Raw genomic sequence first — 18,364 nt, 5'->3', positions numbered from 1 at the left:
CACTCCTTTTTCGGCTGCTCGATGAGTTTGCCCTTGCGGTACTTCTGTCCGATGCCGTAGGGGACGTGAGCGGAGATGGTGCCCAGTTGCTTGGCCCCCTCGATGTGGAACATCTGGTCGTCGAAGTAGATGTGCGGTTTTATCTTCTGCAGCAGGGGCCCTTTTGGAGCTCCGGCCAGGAAGAGAGCCTCGTCGATTTCCAGACCCCAACTGCGGAGAGTCTTCAGCACTCGAGCACCCGAGCTGGCGGCGCTACGGGCCGTGACCAGGAAGGTTCTTATGGGACAATTCAAACGTTCATTCTTTCCATAGAATTGCCTCTGGAGCTTCCCCAAAGCCTCCAGGAAGCCCTTCAAGGGGCCCTTAAAACATCACAAGTGTTGAGTTAATTTACATGTGTCACACACAGATACAAAATGCTCATTCCAGTTCATGGAGGATTTATACACCTCTACCGGAACCATCAATCCGACTTAATACACCTCTTAAAGGTCCTGTATTTTGAGAAACCAACTTTTTCTGGTATTCGGGATGCAATATTGTCTCTATGGTGCCTCAGTAAACATGAGAAATATGAACTAAAATCATCCACGCATTCCTTAATGCCAGAAGTTTTTCTGCCGAGAGGCCTACAATTAGTTGATTCGAATTCCTCAAGCTTATCTACATCACTAGCAAACATCTCTGCCTTCGCGTTCTGCTACAGAGCCAGCGCTGTCAACATAAACACATGTGCTCTCACAAGTGGGTCTTCTACATGGAGGCAACCAAGCAGAGGAAAGAGGGTGGTCTTCGCCAAATATGGCCAAAGCGGATACAAAACTGGGTCAAACAGAAGTCGCTGTCAGAGGGGCCTTTTCTGGACACTCGGACAAAAACAAGGTGTGTTTTTTTTAATGAAATTTACACTTTTATACTAAGTCTATGTTAGAGAGTCATTTTATTGATGTCTAAAAAGCCAAAATATGAGACATTTAATAATACCACTAGCAAAATGCAATTACTGTATAGAAATAATCAATACTATACAAAAAAAAACATAATACAACAGCACACCACTGTGCCACATACATCATCAAGAGGGGTTCAGATTCAATATGTTTCTGATAATATGATGAAATCATAAAACATTTAAATTTAAAGAGCTGCTGACTATTAAATGTATTAATGTGTGAAGATCGCTACAGACGTGTTTTGCCAGTCGACCTTGGCTTGGTCTGACCAACCAATTAGACGACAACAAAAATACTTGACGTTATGAGCAAGGGGTCTGGCCCTGTGAGGCAAAGTCAAAATCTGATTGGTTAAAGAAACAGTCCCATTGCTAATATCGTTTAAATTACATCGGCTAGCATTAATAATACTTAAGGTCTGGGCCGATTAGAAACAAACTCACGAACGGTTGAAAAGTGCATCGGTGACTGTGGCTCTCCTTTTCCACATGTGAGGGCACGCGATATAGCAGGTGGCGTAAACAACGAACACCAAAAAAGCAGGGCAGCACCACATGTCCCCGTAAAAGACTAGAGCAGGTACCTGAGCAAGTGGTTTGTTCTCAAACTTCTTCTCGTGCTCAAAAAAGCTGTCCAGGCCGCTTTGCTTAACGATGATCTCTGACTCGTCTGAAAAGAGGACAGCGTCGCCATCGAAAGCCACTCTCAGCTGATTGTCGCACAGCTCGTTCTCCTTCTCGGGCATGAACATCGTGGCTGCGGCAATGCCTAAAGTGAAACATTAAAAAAAATAATAATAATCATAGGCAAAAAATAAGGGTATATACATACAGTGTAATGTCTGCTCTTATCTACAATGAAAAAAAATCACATACCTTCATTAATGGCCTCTGTAACCTTTTCAGCATCCTTAGAGAGATACAGATTGGTCATGTAAGCTTTCAGGTAGCCTATTGGACTTTTCCCTCCAGTCATACAGAATCTTTCAATGGTCAAATCTGGAATAAACAAAAGTCCCATTTAAGTTTGTTAGGAAATCAGAGGTATTATACTGTACGTCAAACCAAAGGCCAGCGTACCATAGTGATTGATGCTGTTGATGAGGCGCACTCCCACTTGGGCATGGTTGTTCGTCATGAGGACGATGTCGAACAATTCCTCGCTGTCCGGGTAGAGCTCCCTCAGCCGAGAGTTGACCGTCATCAGTGCCTGCGCATTGCAGCAGCGTGGGGAAAAATTATGGTCATTTCAAAAAGTTTTGCAATGGAACTGGAAATGCACATGCACGATATATACAAGCAATGTCCTCTCGTATTTTTGTTTTTGTTTTTTGGTAACATTGTATACGTACCAAAAAAAAAGCTGCCAAACAAAACAAGCAGGTTCCAATGAGAAATGAGAACACAGTGAACCCGTTTATCGTAAATATTATGTTCCCGACTCACCTGCCATAGGTAAAAATCTGCATTATAGAAAGACATTATGGGGGGAAAAAAAACAACATTTTTATAGTTTCATTCCTCCCGAACCCCTTGAACACATTTAAACTTAATAAAAAACTGTTTAACTTATTTAACACATTTTTGAAAAAACATTGTAAATGTACAAACACAGAAAAATAAAAGCATAAAATATATAGAAAATGCTCTACGTCTTGCCTTTAAGAGGCGTCCCTGGTGAGGCTGCAGATGTGTGTGTGTATACGCTTGCTTGACGCTCTTTATTAGTCACTCCCAGTTGATGTTTAGTTTAAAACTAACACATAAAACACCACTCATACATAGCACTCTGTTACTGTTAACATGATCTCTTTGAAAAGGCAATAAACTCACATTAGACAAGTTTCATCAACTCTGTTTCAGAACATTCTCTCTGCTTTTTTACTGGAGGGACTTGTTAACTCACAGGTGACTGATCACTGCGGTTTACGTCTGATTGCTATATTCTACAAGCAACTTCCTGGTGTTACACAATCAAGGCATTTCAAAAAATGTGTTTTGGAAAGAGAACGCCAAGTTACTAAAAAGCCACTGATCTCCACCACTAGCCGAGTCTTACAATCATTGTAACACTCCGTTGAAGATGTATAGATGATCTAATGATCAATTGACATGTAAAAATCACGTGTCCTCCTTCGAACCTCCAATAAGCGATTTCTATATGATTGTGTTGGACTTTGAATTACAGGTTGAGATTAGGTGACTGAAAACCTGTCTGTGAACTTTTTGTGACTGAATCTTGAGGGCCTGGCAACCTGATTCTCCACATATCAGTCTTTGGGCCTCGTCCTATCATTTGGAAAGACAAATTTAGCAAGTCAAATTAATATTATATTTAATTACAATTAAATATTAATTATACTTAAACTGTTACTTTAAATTTTGTCTGCAGTTAATAAAGGTTGTATAATGGTGACACTTTAGACCCTGATGCCACCGATCCAAGCATTAACTTTAGCGCTTGTCGTCATTCGGGTCACGTTGGAGCAGGGAGCCTATTACAGCTGGCTTTGGGTGAGTCAATTGCAGGGCTCGTATAGACAAACAACCATTCACAATTTCGAGTCTTCAATTCACCTGACATGCATGTTTTGGAATGTGCAAGGACGCATGTAAACACTGGGAGAACATGTCAACTCCAGACAGGATTAAAACCCCGAAACTCTCAACTATGAGGTAGACGTGCTTGTGTTGCACTGCTGCCTACTGATATAATTGATCTCAATGGGAAATTTGAACAGAATTAGTAAGTCGACCAGTATCGCCAAGTGGATCGCGTTCAAATTTGGATGGCCCGGTGTATGCAGAAGTGTCAAAACGCTGTTGGACCAAGTGAAGCATTTCAAGCACCACACCCTGCAACTGAGTAAGTATCCTGCAGAGACTTGCACTCACCTTGACAAATGGGAAAGCAGCTCCAGGCTTGAGAGGCTCATTCTCGTGTTCCACCTGATAGGCTACGTACTTCTCCACTCCCTCCTGTTCATAGATCAGCCTCTCGGCCACCATGTTGAAGAGGGTCCTGGAGGACACCGCGATGGTGACAGCAAAGCCGGGTTTAGGCTGGAGAGGAACGGACACACAATCAAATAATAAATGTATTTACATCATACTTTATAAACACAAAAAGTCATTTACTTCACTTTGTCGGCCTAACAGTGCCTAATAGTACAAAAGCGCGAAACTATCAAAGCTTGTGTCCCTACTTACCGGTCTCGGTTTATTTGTTTTGAGTTGCTCGAAAAACGCTTTGGCCGCCGCCCAGTCTTTTTCCTCCGCTGTGTCGTCCACTGGACTTAACGCGTTTATGTTTATGTCGCTCATTTTTAGAAAGGAAATATGTGTATATATCTCTTTTTTGTGTGCTAGAGAGCTTTGAGAAAAAGTCCAGCCAAGGCAGAGTAACTGGAAGGAGAGGGGGGGAAAAAAACAAAAAAACTAAAGTTTGCGGAAGTGTACCAAAAGTGGAGTGGGTGTGTCGCCGTGATGACGTCAACATACGTTCCCGCCTTCTTCTCCAATGCCGGAAGTAAAGTGGACGCCCCCATTACTCACTTTTTTTTATGAACAATAACGTATCTTTTATTTCTTTCTTTTTTTTAACTAGCATGCAGAAAACCAAATGATATAACAGCCACTCACAATTCACAATTGTTTAATTCACAGTCGCAGCACTGTCTATATAGTCTGCTGCAGTGCATTTGTCATATTGCACAATAGAACGCAGTGGGTACGTCTCACGCATGAATGACCTCTGCGTTTCCCAAAAGACCCCAACGCCCCCCCCCCCCTCCCCCTCACACTTGGTAGAGTCCGGGACGGAGGATGATGGCGGTGGACGGTAAGTGCTCGCTCTCAGGTGAAAACTCGTGAGACTCTCGTGAAACTTTACTGCGGGACACAGTGACGTCTACATTTCAAGAAACATTCATGGGGGTTATTAAAACGTTGGTGGGTCGTTTTGGGAAGGGTGGTGTTTTTTTTTTTTTTTTTTTTTTCGCGATGAGCTGCATAATGGTGCTGATGTTGCGATCCCATCACAGGATGCGCTCGTGCTCGTTGTGCGTTTAGGTGGTAAGTCACGTTTATATCCCTCCCCCCCCCCCCCAAAAAAAAAGAACCAAGGCACACTTTAACCACGCTTAATATTGAAGCCGAAAATCACTTGTGTTCAGCCGTGCTATACTGTCACGCGCCGAACACTTTATTTTGCTGGGACTACATTAGTTCGCGGATGAATATAGTACCGTGGACGGTTTGTTTTCGTCGCTAAATTCTACGTACAGAGGACGTGACCCACGTGATGAGTTCACGGTCTCCTTGAGTGAGAAGCTTCAATGGAAAATGACAACAGGGATGAGTGGAGTGGCACGTGCATTCCACTGTCCTGTTATGGACATTGTGTCACGTGCAGCCATTTGTGCAGCATACTCAATGACACCAGCAAGATGTGCACTTTCACTAATCTTACTAGATATGCACGTGGTACACACAGGCCATGGTATTTGGTTGAATTTGATGTATGTGCAAGTATAAAGTGGTGTTTTTAAAAAGGGAGAGTTTGCGGTTAAAAATAATAATAATAATAATAATAATAATAATAATAATGGTTTTGTCATATTTGTTAAACTGACCTGATAGTAGAATATTATTAAAATGAACTTTTGAAATTTCCCCAGACTTTTTTGCAGACTTGTTCTCGTGGCTGGATTACAATAATTACCTCCGGTTAGCAACAAAATTGTAATTGGACAGCTCTGGGGAATAAACAAGGGCTTCGAAAGTACACCGCTAAAAGAAGAGTTGGCATCGGGGAAGTGAGTATCACCACATACTTGCCAAGCATTTTAAGACCGACGCGGGGTTATTAACGTTTCTGCTCGATAGGTAAGTTTATTTTGATTTCTAATTGATTGTACGTTCCAAAAAAATACAACATCAAGCTGTTAGCAATGGCTAAGATCGACTTGTTTACTGTGAACATTCATACAATGCACATCTAGTCTTGCTAGTAGTCAAAAAACTGTAAACTGCGCCTTTAAGTGGACTTCTGCACTTGTAGTGTGGTGGTACAGTATATGCTGCTTCCTTTCACACGGATGACGCAGGTTTGAATTCCGGTCAGTGCCCAAATACCCAGGCACAGCCGGACCCAAGATCGGACTAAAAATGGGTGGTTTGCATCAGGAGTTACTCGCTGTGGCAACCCGTGACGGGACACACCGAAAGTTCATCAGTGGACGACCCTTGAATTCAAGAAAACTGGGAATTTCAAAATGTCTCCAATTTCGGAAAAAAAGGTAGATTGCAATGGAAGTAACAAATACGCAAGGTCAGATCTGCTAAGGTTCTGATTGAGAATAAGCAAAAACCATAACCAAAGACCTGCATTCATTTTTCGGAATAATATTTAATAAGTATATTACAATTTAAAATGGAGCTTCAAATGAAATAAAATGGAGAAAACAACAACAACAATTGAGGAACAAACAAGTCGCATATAATTCCCCGGAACACAAAAATTGTGGAGGGATCACGTCAGGGTCTAATGGAATATTTGTTGTTGTTAAAGCCACTGTCTCCATATAACCTAAGATCATCTTTATTACTGCATGGTAGGTCCTGATGTTCTGGTTAGCAACAGAGTTCCAATGGACTCAGAAGTTATAGCAACTATGTCATGTCTGTGTGAACAATAGCGTCTATGAAATTAGTTACTTCCAACCCCGGTGTCCATTCATGGGGAGGCATTCATTTGTCGAGAGTGAATGATGCACCCGGCGACTTCAAAGTATACTGTACATAATGTACATACATTCATACAGAATGTTAGCTCATATTTAATACTAAGCTGGGAACTCGTTTACAACATGCAGCCTGTGTCCAAGCTTGAATTCATCTAAGTTCAAATTCAGCATTTAATTTCCGTGTGTGTGAACGATAGTTCCCTGCGGTAACTACAGTAACTATACATATTTCTTCCGATAGGAAAAGGGAGTCATCTTGATTGTGAGTATATTAATAACCAACTGAAGCACTAATCTGTCTAAACTATTTAAAAAAAATAACATACCACAGCACAATTTACTTGACTCCTTTCCCCGGGATGCAAATGCTGCTATGAAATTTAGATTGAATTAAGGTGCATCCGCCTTTCTTTGCAGTTGGGCCTGGTGTGAAAATAAATATAAAAATAGAAACATTCTATAGAGCTGTAGTTGATTTAGATTCGTCACAAGACTGCATAAAAATGCTTTCCTCTCCTATATGGCCTCTAAAATGAGACTTGTGACTTAAAAGTGGTGCTGTGTGTTTTGCTGATTGCCACACTTTTTGGGCTTTGGCAAGTTTTGGGCCTGTGGATGAATGAATTGCCTGCAGGGACTTTTAAGTGATTGGGTCTGAGTGGTTCTGTCGACTGTGTGACGGAAAACAAATCAGCCTTTATTTGCGCCTCTTATTTGTTCCGATTCATCTCCTCACATCAGTTCCACTGCATGTGAGGCTTGGGTTGTGGGTTGTGGGGGGGAGATGCCATTTATCTATTCTGGAGTGAATCAAATAGAAACCTATTTTAAAGCCATAACACCACTCCTTATCAACTAATAATCTTTAATCTTTCTTTGTTTAAGTCACATCACTCCCAAAAAAAAGGAAAAAAATCAGTAACCTAACCACTGTTAATTGACGTGGAAATTAATATGTACCTTTTATCGCAGCTAGAGGGCGTTTTTAAAAACTGTGAAAGACTGTGGTCTCTTTCAAGCTTCCCCCCCAACCCCCCAAAAAAGACCAAGATCTCCACATTCCCTGTAAATGTGTGGGATTTTAAGGCAGGAGTCACCAACATGCCACCTGTGGGCACCAGGTAGGCCCCAAGCACCACATGAGTACCCTGTGGGCCTGGATTAAAAATAGCTCACCGGTGAGTGATCATTTAAAAAATGTGAACGCTTGCAGAGATTTATAGAAACAATTATTTCTTATAAATTCTAAACAAAAGTATGAATATTTGACCCCTCTTATGGGTCCTTCAAAGCACTACATCATTTGCAGTTCATCAATTTCATGCAAGATGACATGAACATCTGTCAGGTCTATTAATTTAAGCACGAATGTATGCTTATTCTGCATATATAATCATATTTCTCGTCTTATCTCACCAGGGGCCGGGAGGAACTGCGGCGTTCACGAGCTCATCTGCGCACGCCGAGGTAACGCCAAGCGAGCATTCCACGTCTATATGTTTCTGTGCGTGTTGGCACACTTTGGATTTTGAAGTGTGTTTCCCCGAAATGTTATTATTTTGCTGCACCTTTGATGAAGTTGATCAAAAATGGAATATGGTATAAAGGTAGAATTCACAATGAGGATGTTTAGCTTCATCTTTCCACGCAAGCACGCTGCAGGTGAAATCCACGAGTTGAACCCAGAACTTCAGATGTGCGAGGTGACCCGCTAACCGACATTCAATCGTGCTAGCTATCAACAAATAAATGTGTTTTTTTCCCCCTCTAAATAATAACGAGGTTTTGGAGGTTGACTTTTCATCGAAAAGAAACACAAAAATAATGTTACAACAATAACGTTGGAATAGTAATTGCAATAAAAAAGACATACATTTAGTAAAAGTCCAAATTTTCCCCAAAATTAAGTCATAAGAACCTTTAACATTAGGAAAGAGTCCTACTTTTACAAGAATAAACAATAAAGCAAATGCAAATGTCAATAAAGTAGTATCCATCCATTGTCTGTACAGCTTGTCCTCGTTTGGTACCTTTGCAATGAAATAATTGTTTAAAAAAAGAATTACAAAAACATTTTAAGGTGCTTCTGACCTTGAAATTTTTGTGTGTGTGTCTGAGAAGAAAAAAAACTACGGTACATGGATTGCTATCACCTCTTTTGTTATTTTGTTTTCAATTATTAACAAGTGTTTTTACTTGTTCTCGTAACATTACAGCTATTCTCTGAAATTACAACTTTTTTTTCTTTAAACATTGTGATGATATTCTCATAATCATGTTCTGTATGCAACTTTCCCCCTGAAACTTTGTAGTCCCCCCCCCTCCAGTGTGAACCTATTACTCATTTATATTTGATGGTGGATTCATACAAGTGAAAGAGGAAAGTGAGTTTGTCATCAGTAAAGTGAAAACAAACATGCCTTCTAAATTGGATAGACCACAGAGAAGAGTGTTGTTCAATGACCCCCGCATAAAATCGTTCAAAATAGTTAAAAATAAAGCCTTTATGTCCACTCTCGAACGCTGTGGGCGTGTCCACTGAATACGCTTAAGCCACGCCCTGATCAACGAGGCGCTCTAAAGCATCCCTCCTTAAAATGTGCCACAAATAACGGGTGTTATATTGAAAAAGCAGAAATTGGTAGTTTCTAAGTTTGGCTCGCTTCATCTCCACTTTCCAGCGTACACGGGCCGAGAGGTCAATTTACCTCGGGGCTTTAAATTATTCAGCTATTGTTGACATTTGCAGAGCATATCCGATATGTCTATGAGCTCGCTACATGTCAGGATAAGGAGTTGTGGTAAGCTATCATTTCTTTTATAGTTCTAGCGATTCCAAATGGAAGAACTTTAGTTGTCCTCGACTGTCTAGTAAAACAGATGGAGGGAGCTTCTTGGAAGTCGTGACTTGAAAGACGATATTCAGATGGTAAGACGACTGCAGCAAAAGGCTTCTTTATCTCTGGGGATTTAACCCTCTGTCGCGTGTGCGGTTTGGACCTCTTCTCAGGCTGCATTGTTCTCTAGATTTTGACTTTCAAATAAATGAACACGAGTTCTACACACTGTGGGCCTGATTTACTTATTCAAGGTTTAAAGGAGTTTTGTCATTGTTGATGACTGCTTCTTGTGACTGGCTCCGAGTCAGCCCTTTGATCATTCAGAAACTCCTGTATGGCGTCCATGTGGTGAGAATTTTTGTTGACGTATCAGAAATGTTTACCCGAGCGGAAAGGTTCTCCTCGCTCGCTCTCATTTTGCCCGCCTACTTCGTGATATAAATTTAGCCGACAAATAAATCCAAGGATGGGAGGCATAACAAATGGGTTTCTCGATCTAATCTATTTTCTCCAACTTAATTGGTCTGAAAATGATTATTTACTCCAACTTTATCTTAGTTTTTTTGTTCTGTATGTGCCAGTGACGTATACTGTAGTAGTGATAGGTTGACAATTAAATCCTTCTCCACTAGATGACAGTAGGTACAATAAACCTGTGTATCCACCTGCTGCCATTCATGGCTTCTCGCGAGTATATTAGCTTTGTGTTCAACTAAACAAGTCCAGATTTCACACTAAGTACACTAGCGAGTGAATTGAGACAAGATCATTATTTTAGGCATTGGGATATTGATGTTCAGTGGTGTGCCATGAGATTTATTTATTTTTTTATTTTTTTAAAATGTAAATATGTGCCATGCCTCAGTATAGTTTGGGAAACACTGGGTTAGCGTGAATACAATACATACTGTACCTTCAATCTCACCAAATTTGGAGTTTGACCAAATATTTTAGGAATAAAATGCACTTTCAATGGTGGACAAAATAATGCATGATGCAGCGCGATAAACCTAGTGATTAGCACGTCTGTCTCACAGGTGAGAGGTTCTGGGTTTCAAACTTGACTTTGGTGTAGGTTTTCTACAGGTACCTTTGTCCCACTTTCTAAATATCTGTATATTAGGTTCATCGAAAACACTAATGTTCCATAGATGTGAATGTGATTGTCAGTGTTTGTTTATGTGCCCTGCGATTGACTTGCGACCCCTTGAGGATGTCCCCTGCCTCTGGCTCAAAGTGAGATGGGATAAACTCCAGCTGACCAACGAACCTAACGAGGACGAGTGCAATAGAAAATGGATGAAAAATGTGTATTTTCTCTCTATTTTGAATTGTATTCACCATTGTATGACGTTGTACTAAATGCGTGTGAGAAGCAAGCTGATTAATGAAGGCGTACTGCAAGTGCGTTAACTAGGTCTACATTGCAGTCAGATAGCTCATAAAAATAGTGCAGGCACACTTACATGCACCACGACTGGCCTACATACAGAGCTGCTGCGCCTTAGAACTGGAGAGAACACAGATTGCTGCAGCAGTCCTGACTGGAACGCTTTATTATATATTATTTACATCATGTATAACATGCTCATTAAGCCCTTACTGTATAGGAATCATACATTTTTCATTCCTTTTGTGCCCCTTGTTCTTATCTCCTCAGTGTCTCCTGAGCTTCTGGGTGTCCTGTCCTCCATCGCTGCCTTCATGGCACTGATGGCACTGTTTTTTCTTTACCTCAGCAACAAACTGTCAGTGGACACTCCCGACAGTGCGGTGGCGCATCTCAGTGGTTATCAGAACAACCAAACAGGTGCCAAACACAGACAATGCTTGCACCACAATGGCTGCATTTACACACACTAGACACATTTGGAGGATGGATTTTTACTGCGGTTGGTTGAACGATAAGTCAATATACAGTACCTTATTTCTTTATAATCTTTGTTGTAGTTCATATTACAGGTGTTAGATTCTATTGAGGAATTTCTCTCTGTGCGTCGACCTACGGGTTTTTCACGATCGCCCACAAACATCCGCTCGGCCAATTTTCTGTCTTGAGTTGCAGGCAAAAGAAATGTTGTTACAAGCATTCGATGGTGGCCGCAAACTTCGCAACAAGCAGCAATTTGGCAGAGAGTGAACAATTCTTCAAAAAAAGAAGGTCAAGTGCTTACTTTAAGCTGTTTATTGCCACTCCCAATGAAGTTTACAGTAAAACTAAATCTAAATAATAATAAAAAAAAGAATGATATATTTTGTATTTAACCAAACCACACAACTTTGTCTTACCGCAACGCTAACACACAAACTAAATGCAATAAATGGGCTGGCAAAACTAACATTGATGTTGCGGTAATTATAAACTATATATTTATATTTCAAACTTATATTTGAAATATATTGAATTATCATGATGCGCAAACCGTTCAAGTATTTATTTTAATAATTTTTTTTATGAAGGGCAATACCGTAGAATGCTATTCTTTGTATTAATAACATCTTACAATAATTTTTGTTGGGGTTGCTGCAACAGATTAATGGCCTTTCCATTCATTTTGTTGGGGAAAGATGATTTGAGATGCGATCATTTTTGATTGAACAAAGGCACCACTGTAGTACTATACGAGTTCCACTTTTTGAATTTGAACTGCTGAAATAATTCAATTTATCGAGATGCACCTGTATATCAAAACATTGTCCAAGTAGTGCTGGATTTAACTCTTTTAGTATACATTAGCGGTGGTCTCGGTGCGCACCTCCTGCTAACAAGCACATGTCCGTGTCAGTGCCCGTGATGAGCTAACCCGGCGGTCAGAGCGGCAGCCGGACCCCCCGTGGAGAGATGGCCTTCTTCAAGAGCTTTCAGCAGAATCTCCCATCCGTCAACATTTCTTCCATCTTGGACTCGGTCAGCAGCAAAGTGGACGACCTGGCAAACGCCGTCAGCGACGTCACGTACGCCGTCAGCGACCAGTTGACCGAGCAGGTCAACACCATCATCAACAAGGTCCAGGAGGAGGAGGACGGAGAAAAGGAATCGGCGCAGACGTTCACTGTGCAGGACGGGAAAGCTGGGAAGAGAAGCGTGCGGCCAGAAATGACAACTTCAAGCTCTAAAAACAATCAAAGTAGCGACGAGGTCGAGGCGGACTACGCGCAAAGCCAGCTGGAGTGGGAATGGAGGGACGGATGCTGGCGGGTGAAGAAGACGGAAGCCGAGTTAGCGGTGGAAGAGAGGAGGAAGAAGGAGGAGAAAGAGTTGCAGGAGAAGAGGGAGCAGAGGAGGAAAGAGAGGAGGGAGAAGCGCTGGGAGAAGGCCGCCGTGTCTACGACCAACAAAGAGGCTTCCCAAGAGGGAAAGGAAGAGGATGCAGAAACAGGCGAAGAAGCGAGTCAAGGCGAAGGCGCAACTGAGCCCAGCGTACGGAAAGAATATGACCAACCTCCTCTGTCACCGGGCCCTGAAAGTGAGAGGGTATCCGAACAGAAGGAGGAGCAGGATGAGCGAGATGAGGAGGAAAGGTGCAGCCTGGCGAGAGAAGGCGATGACGAGGAAGTGCCGGACGCCGCGAGGACTAAAGTAAAAAAGAAAAAGCTGGATAAAAAGAAGGAGAAAGCCGCTAAGAAAGCTGAGAAAATGGCAAAGAAGGAAAAAGGCAAGAAGAAGAGCAAAAAGAAAGACAAACGCAAGCAAGGTTAGATGGTGTGATGCTTGAATGCTTTCAACCTTCCTTCCTTTCCATGAAATTCACCTTGCTGGACTACACGTGCTCACTCGATTAAGTTTCCCAGACTTCTTGACTCCCGTCTTGAATCTTTCATTGTGACCAGTGGTTGGTTGGCATTCTCTGCTGTCCTAAACACTATCATCTATTTCACCCTACCAGTCTGTTCTCTTCATACCGTTTCCCTTGCCTGCACTGCTTCTAGTGTAAGCGGATGTTATGTATATTTTTTGTCCAATCACATTTCAGCCTTAATGTGTTCCCGTGGCAATCTAATCTGCTCACGGCCTTCATAATCAGTAGTTCTGGCCAATGTAACTTAAAATAATGTATCCACAGTAGTGTTTCTTGAACCAGTCAGAGTTCAAATTCGCCGCGGTAACGTCAGCATTTTGCCATCCTCTGATTGGTTGGTCAGAGCACACCAAGTTTTACGAGTAAAACACATCTGTAGCATTAATCATTTACTGGTGGTATTGGTCTCCGATGAAGGCCCAGGTACCGAATGCCATCTCTACACAGATTTATGACAACCTTTGCCTGTGTATGTTCTGTCAGAGGCGGTTTTGACAGACAGTGAAGAGGACAGAGATCAAGAGCCTGTGCTCCAGTCCAACGTGACTACATTGTGCAGCAGCACAAACAAGGAGGCCACAGAGCAGGAAGGCTACACCAGCGAGGCCTCCAGTGAACATGGTGAGTGTCTCTTTAACATGTATGTTGTATCTTAAATGTTACCGGCAAAATTATTTAAAAAACAACAAACAAACAAACAGCCATTTCTATTCCCCCTAGCGGTCCATATTGGGGTTGCAAAATTCCGGGAACTCTCAACGTTGGTAACTTTCCATGGGAATTAACATGAATTTATGATAATTTACGGCAATAAATCAGGAATTTACAAAACTGAAGGTAAGCACCTATAGGGAACTTAAATATTGTTGAGGAAAATATATTTTAACATAATCCTGAAGAGAAAAACTGCATTATTTTGCATGGGTTTCTTCTCTTGACAAAACAAAATGTTGAAATTTAATTTCCAAAATTCTTCATCTTTACTTCCCATAGAAATCTACTGGAAATGTTCAACCCCTTTGCCACCCTGAGCTCTATATGTTGTGATGCACCAATTCAGTGGCAACCAGCCTCAGGCTTAGTTTCAGATGGAATTACTATGTTCTGTTGTAGAGGTGCTAGTTTGCTTAAACAGAGTAAACTGTTAGTCCATTGAGTGTGGCGCGAGATGTCACTCACGTCACTATGACATCGCTTCGTGTTTGTGGTGAAAGCAGCCAGCAGCATCCAGAAGATAAAGAAAGCGCCTTTGCTCACGGAGGGCCAGCCCCCTCCCTACCAGGACCGGGTCTCGGTGGCCCGCGTGTCCTCCTCCCTCTGCCGACTCCGCAGGGGGTCGCCCCCTCAGGGCTGCTCCAGTGAGGCGAGCGTGGACCAGGACACGGAGAGCTACCTCAACAAAGACTGCGAGGAGGACATACCCAGTGACAGCACCGCTGTGGTGGGGCCTGAGGTGAGCAGAAAACAAATACATCAGAAAAAAATATATACTCTATGTATTTTTTCCCTCTGAAATCAGGGGACAATAAATTAAAATGTTCTTGTGTTTTTATCCAGAACAAAATGCCCCCAAAAATTGTAAATAACAGCTTTTTTCTTGGACATCGATGATATTGAACTAAATTGCTGTAATCCTTTAGGACAGTTCTGGTCCACTGCCCCCCTCAGCCTACGAGCCGGAGCCCCTGGCCAAGTACGGCACGCTGGATGTGGCCTTTGAGTACGACTCCAACGAGCATTGGCTGGCCGTCACGGTCACCGCAGCAACGGACATCCCCGCTCTCAAACAGACGGGCAACATCTCGTGGCAAGTCCACCTCGTCCTGCTGCCCACCAAGAAGCAGCGGGCCAAGACGGGCGTCCAGAAGGGCCCGTGCCCGGTCTTCACCGAGACGTTTAAGTTCTCCAGAGTGGAAAAGGAGGCGCTGAGCGACTGCGCCGTTCGATTTCGCTTATACAGCATCAGACGGATGAAAAAAGAGAAGGTCCTGGGCGAGAAGGTGTTCCACCTCACTAAGCTCAACCTTCAGGGGAAAATCGCTCTGCCTGTCACCCTGGAGCCTGGCTCGGAACTTACAGTGAGAGTTTTTTTGGCAGTTCATATTCACACATTTTGCCTGAAGCTGTGGAGGAGTTTCTCTTCCTATAGAAAGCGGTTTGAGCATTTTTTTGATAGCCTTGCTATCCAGCTCAAGGTCCCTCTACTAGTATGCTCTTTGTCCTCACTAGTGATACAATTCACTGCACTCGTAGAGTGACTGCCTGACCAGGACCGTTTTTTTTCCACTACTAGTTGTACTGTTGGCCTACAAGTACGACCTTAAGCTGGATAGCAAAGTTATCTTACTAGTGTGCGGAAATGTCATAAAATAGTGGAATTGTTTTTATACTAGTAAGACAGTCGTAAAAAGACTGTAGCGTACTGGTACATGTACTGGTACAGCGTACTGGTACATGGACCTCAAGCAGGATATCCTTGTTACGGAATAAATGCTGAAACGGATCTCCATATCGTCCTCTCGCTCTTCCTCAGGGTTGCGGCTCGGTGGTGAGCGTGTCCCGCAGCGCAGGAGGCGTGTCCTACCGCTCCACCGAGGATTCGCCCCCGCCGGAGATCCTTCTGGGCCTCGTGTACAACTCTGCCACAGGACATCTATCCGCCGAGGTGATCCAGGGGAGCCACTTCAAAATCACGGCATCCGATAAACCCGTCAGTAAGTAAAGCAGCTTCGGATTCTTGGATTCTTGGAGTGACATTCGCTGAAATTCCTGCAGCTCCTGCAACCTTTTTGACTCTGAATGCTGCTTTTCACCTCTTCCTCTCCTTGTTTCCAATCTTCTGTGCCTAGATGGTCTCTTTTGTTGTATAAAGCATTTCGTTGGGGGACAACTTTATATCATGAGAGGTAAGAACCTATGTTGTAAATACCTACCAGTATTAAATAGGGGTCATACAGAATAGTCGATTTGTTGACTTTATGACGTCGACTAGTCTTTTTTGACGCCTTGCTTGAGGAGAAGGCAGAGCCACTTGCAGCAGTAGATGACTAGTCTGGCCTTGTAATTGACTTCTAATTCTGAATGCACAACTTTGGTAAGTGAGGAATAACCATAAATAAAGAAGGAAAAAAGCCAGGCTCAAGCAGGACTTTGAACAACTTTTTGGCCCTCACTATCAAAGGGAAAGGAAAGTGGTGAATTATTTCGCTGCACACAAAGAGATCTGTGGTTTGGTGCAAACACAGCAAAATCCCACAAGGCAGAACCAGTTTCTCCGTTTGGTCAAGTTGTCCAAACGTTACCTGGCAGTCCCAATTACAAGCACAAGCAAGTAAGAGGATGTTTAAAAAAAACATTTCTCAAGCTTTTACCTAACCCATGTCAATGCTCGTTTTGTAATGTGTGATGTAAAATGTAATTTAATTGTTGCATATTGTTGATGTACTGACTGCTCTGCATAAATGCAGTGTATGAGCTCTCCGTGGTTAGTAAATCTTTATTATTGCAAAGCATTCCCTCGTACTGCAATTTTTCAATCACCGGAAAAAAAAATATATGACATCATCAGCGACTAGTCGACTAGACTTTCATCCCATTAGCGTCAACCTAAAATCTGAAGTCATACAAACCCTACTATTAAGAAAAAAAAAAGTAAAATTAAACGACCGAAAATAAATATAGGTACCTTTTGTATGTTATTCTAATTAATTGAGACATCGCCATCACAGTTGTGAATTTCCAAGCACTTTGCTGCAGTGTTTGAAGCTTGCTGCCATACTTACTTCCCACCACTTGATGGCCCTCTCCCATACATCCTCCTTGCAGACACATATGTGACGCTGACCATGCTGGACTCCAAGGGGAAGGAGATGTCTAAGTTCAAGACAGCAGTGTGTCGTGGGCAGCCCAGCCCCGCCTACAAAGAGACCTTCGTCTTCCAGGTGGCGCTCTTCCAGCTGTCCGACGTGTCGCTGGTGCTGTCTGTGTTCTGCCGCCGCAGCACCATGAGGCCTCGGGAACGCCTGGGCTGGGTCTCCTTGGGTCACAGCAGCACTGGTGAGGAGCAACTGGCCCACTGGACCGAGATGAAAGAGGCTGAGGGCCAGCAGGTGCGTCAGTGGCACACGCTCACTGACACAAAGGACCTGATTTACTAAAGGTTTACTTACGTGTGCAAAAATGGGCACAAACTTGATTGCTTACGCGAACAGATGTGGAAGCTCATCTACGAACCGGGTGCACCCAGGATTGCGTCCGCCAAACGCACAAAAACTGCTGCACGTTCCATTGTGTGCATTTGGGGAGGGGTGGATGCTAATTTATTTTATTAATGCAGGACACACAGTGTGATTTTTCAAACCTGAGACAAATTGCGATGGCTTCAGAAAGGCAAGTGTAAACTGCTATGCATGAGAATGACTGCAGTGATTTTTTTAGAGGACCAGGCTAGACAAAATCCAACCCAAATGTTTAATTTACAGCGCACATTTAAAAATAACAGGGTTGACCAAAGTGCTGTCCAATTTATTTAAAGATCCTGACAGATTTGTTCTTATTTAAAATCAGGTACATTCGTGTTGGTTGTTATGAGTGCACCCACATCACGCAGAGAAAAGCAAAAGATCGAGAAGGGGGGGGTCGGGGGGAATCTGACTTGTTGACCGGGGGCCTCGGGCTGGCATGGCCACTTTAGAGTGCCTTGTTGTTGGCTGTGAGTGCGCGCACATCACTGAGAGAAGGCAGAAGAGCCAGGAGGGGGGAGTCAGACGTGACAGCCAGCCTGTGGTCAGGGCCTTTGCCTGGCGTGGCCACTTTATCTGTTTTAAATCCAATGTTACGCAGGGCGGGCACATACTGTATATCCAATTACCATGCGCTCTGGGACAAGTTAAATCGAACAAAACGGCTTTTATGCAGTTGCTGACATCCCCAAAATTACCAGAGCGACAGATTTCTGTAACTCAGCAATAGCTTGGTTTCTTTTTCATTAACACTTCCAATTCCATCACTTCAAACTTCATTTGA

General features: G+C 42.8%; 2 protein-coding genes across 5 annotated transcripts in view; one reads left to right on the top strand and one right to left on the bottom strand.

Annotated features, from left to right (window-relative positions):
• LOC133416639 (cytosolic 5'-nucleotidase 1A-like) overlaps positions 1-4,400 on the bottom strand; it is a 5,635-nt gene extending 1,235 nt beyond the window's left edge. Inside the window, exons 1-6 of the mRNA XM_061703583.1 lie at positions 4,163-4,400; positions 3,848-4,015; positions 2,033-2,162; positions 1,829-1,951; positions 1,537-1,721; positions 1-362 (exon numbers count right to left, since the gene is read on the bottom strand). The exon at positions 1-362 is cut by the window's left edge and continues 1,235 nt beyond it. Coding sequence (XP_061559567.1) covers positions 1-362; positions 1,537-1,721; positions 1,829-1,951; positions 2,033-2,162; positions 3,848-4,015; positions 4,163-4,276 — 1,082 coding nt within the window. The 5' untranslated portion in view covers positions 4,277-4,400. The remainder of the gene's footprint in view (positions 363-1,536; positions 1,722-1,828; positions 1,952-2,032; positions 2,163-3,847; positions 4,016-4,162) is intronic.
• Positions 4,401-4,768: 368 nt separating this feature from the next.
• syt14b (synaptotagmin XIVb) lies at positions 4,769-17,959 on the top strand. 4 transcript variants are annotated; one of them, XM_061703578.1, is made up of 9 exons: positions 4,769-4,793; positions 8,119-8,166; positions 11,200-11,349; positions 13,823-13,960; positions 14,554-14,792; positions 14,980-15,417; positions 15,873-16,053; positions 16,189-16,245; positions 17,165-17,959. In XM_061703578.1, exons 1-9 carry the CDS (start codon positions 4,778-4,780, stop codon positions 17,494-17,496), a joined length of 1,599 nt encoding a protein of 532 aa, XP_061559562.1. In that variant the 5' UTR covers positions 4,769-4,777; the 3' UTR covers positions 17,497-17,959. The 4 variants fall into 4 exon arrangements, with proteins under 4 accessions (XP_061559562.1, XP_061559559.1, XP_061559560.1 ...); XM_061703575.1 differs by lacking the exon at positions 4,769-4,793 and adding an exon at positions 12,326-13,234 and having other exon boundaries at positions 8,151-8,166; positions 11,279-11,349; XM_061703576.1 differs by lacking the exons at positions 4,769-4,793; positions 8,119-8,166 and adding an exon at positions 12,326-13,234 and having other exon boundaries at positions 11,261-11,349; positions 14,557-14,792.
• The last annotated feature ends 405 nt before the right edge of the window (positions 17,960-18,364 follow it).

This window comes from Phycodurus eques, chromosome 18 (genome assembly GCF_024500275.1).
Source record: "Phycodurus eques isolate BA_2022a chromosome 18, UOR_Pequ_1.1, whole genome shotgun sequence".
Taxonomy (NCBI): domain Eukaryota; kingdom Metazoa; phylum Chordata; class Actinopteri; order Syngnathiformes; family Syngnathidae; genus Phycodurus; species Phycodurus eques.
Note: the sequence above shows the minus strand (reverse complement) of the source record. Positions and strands in the feature narration are given on the sequence as shown.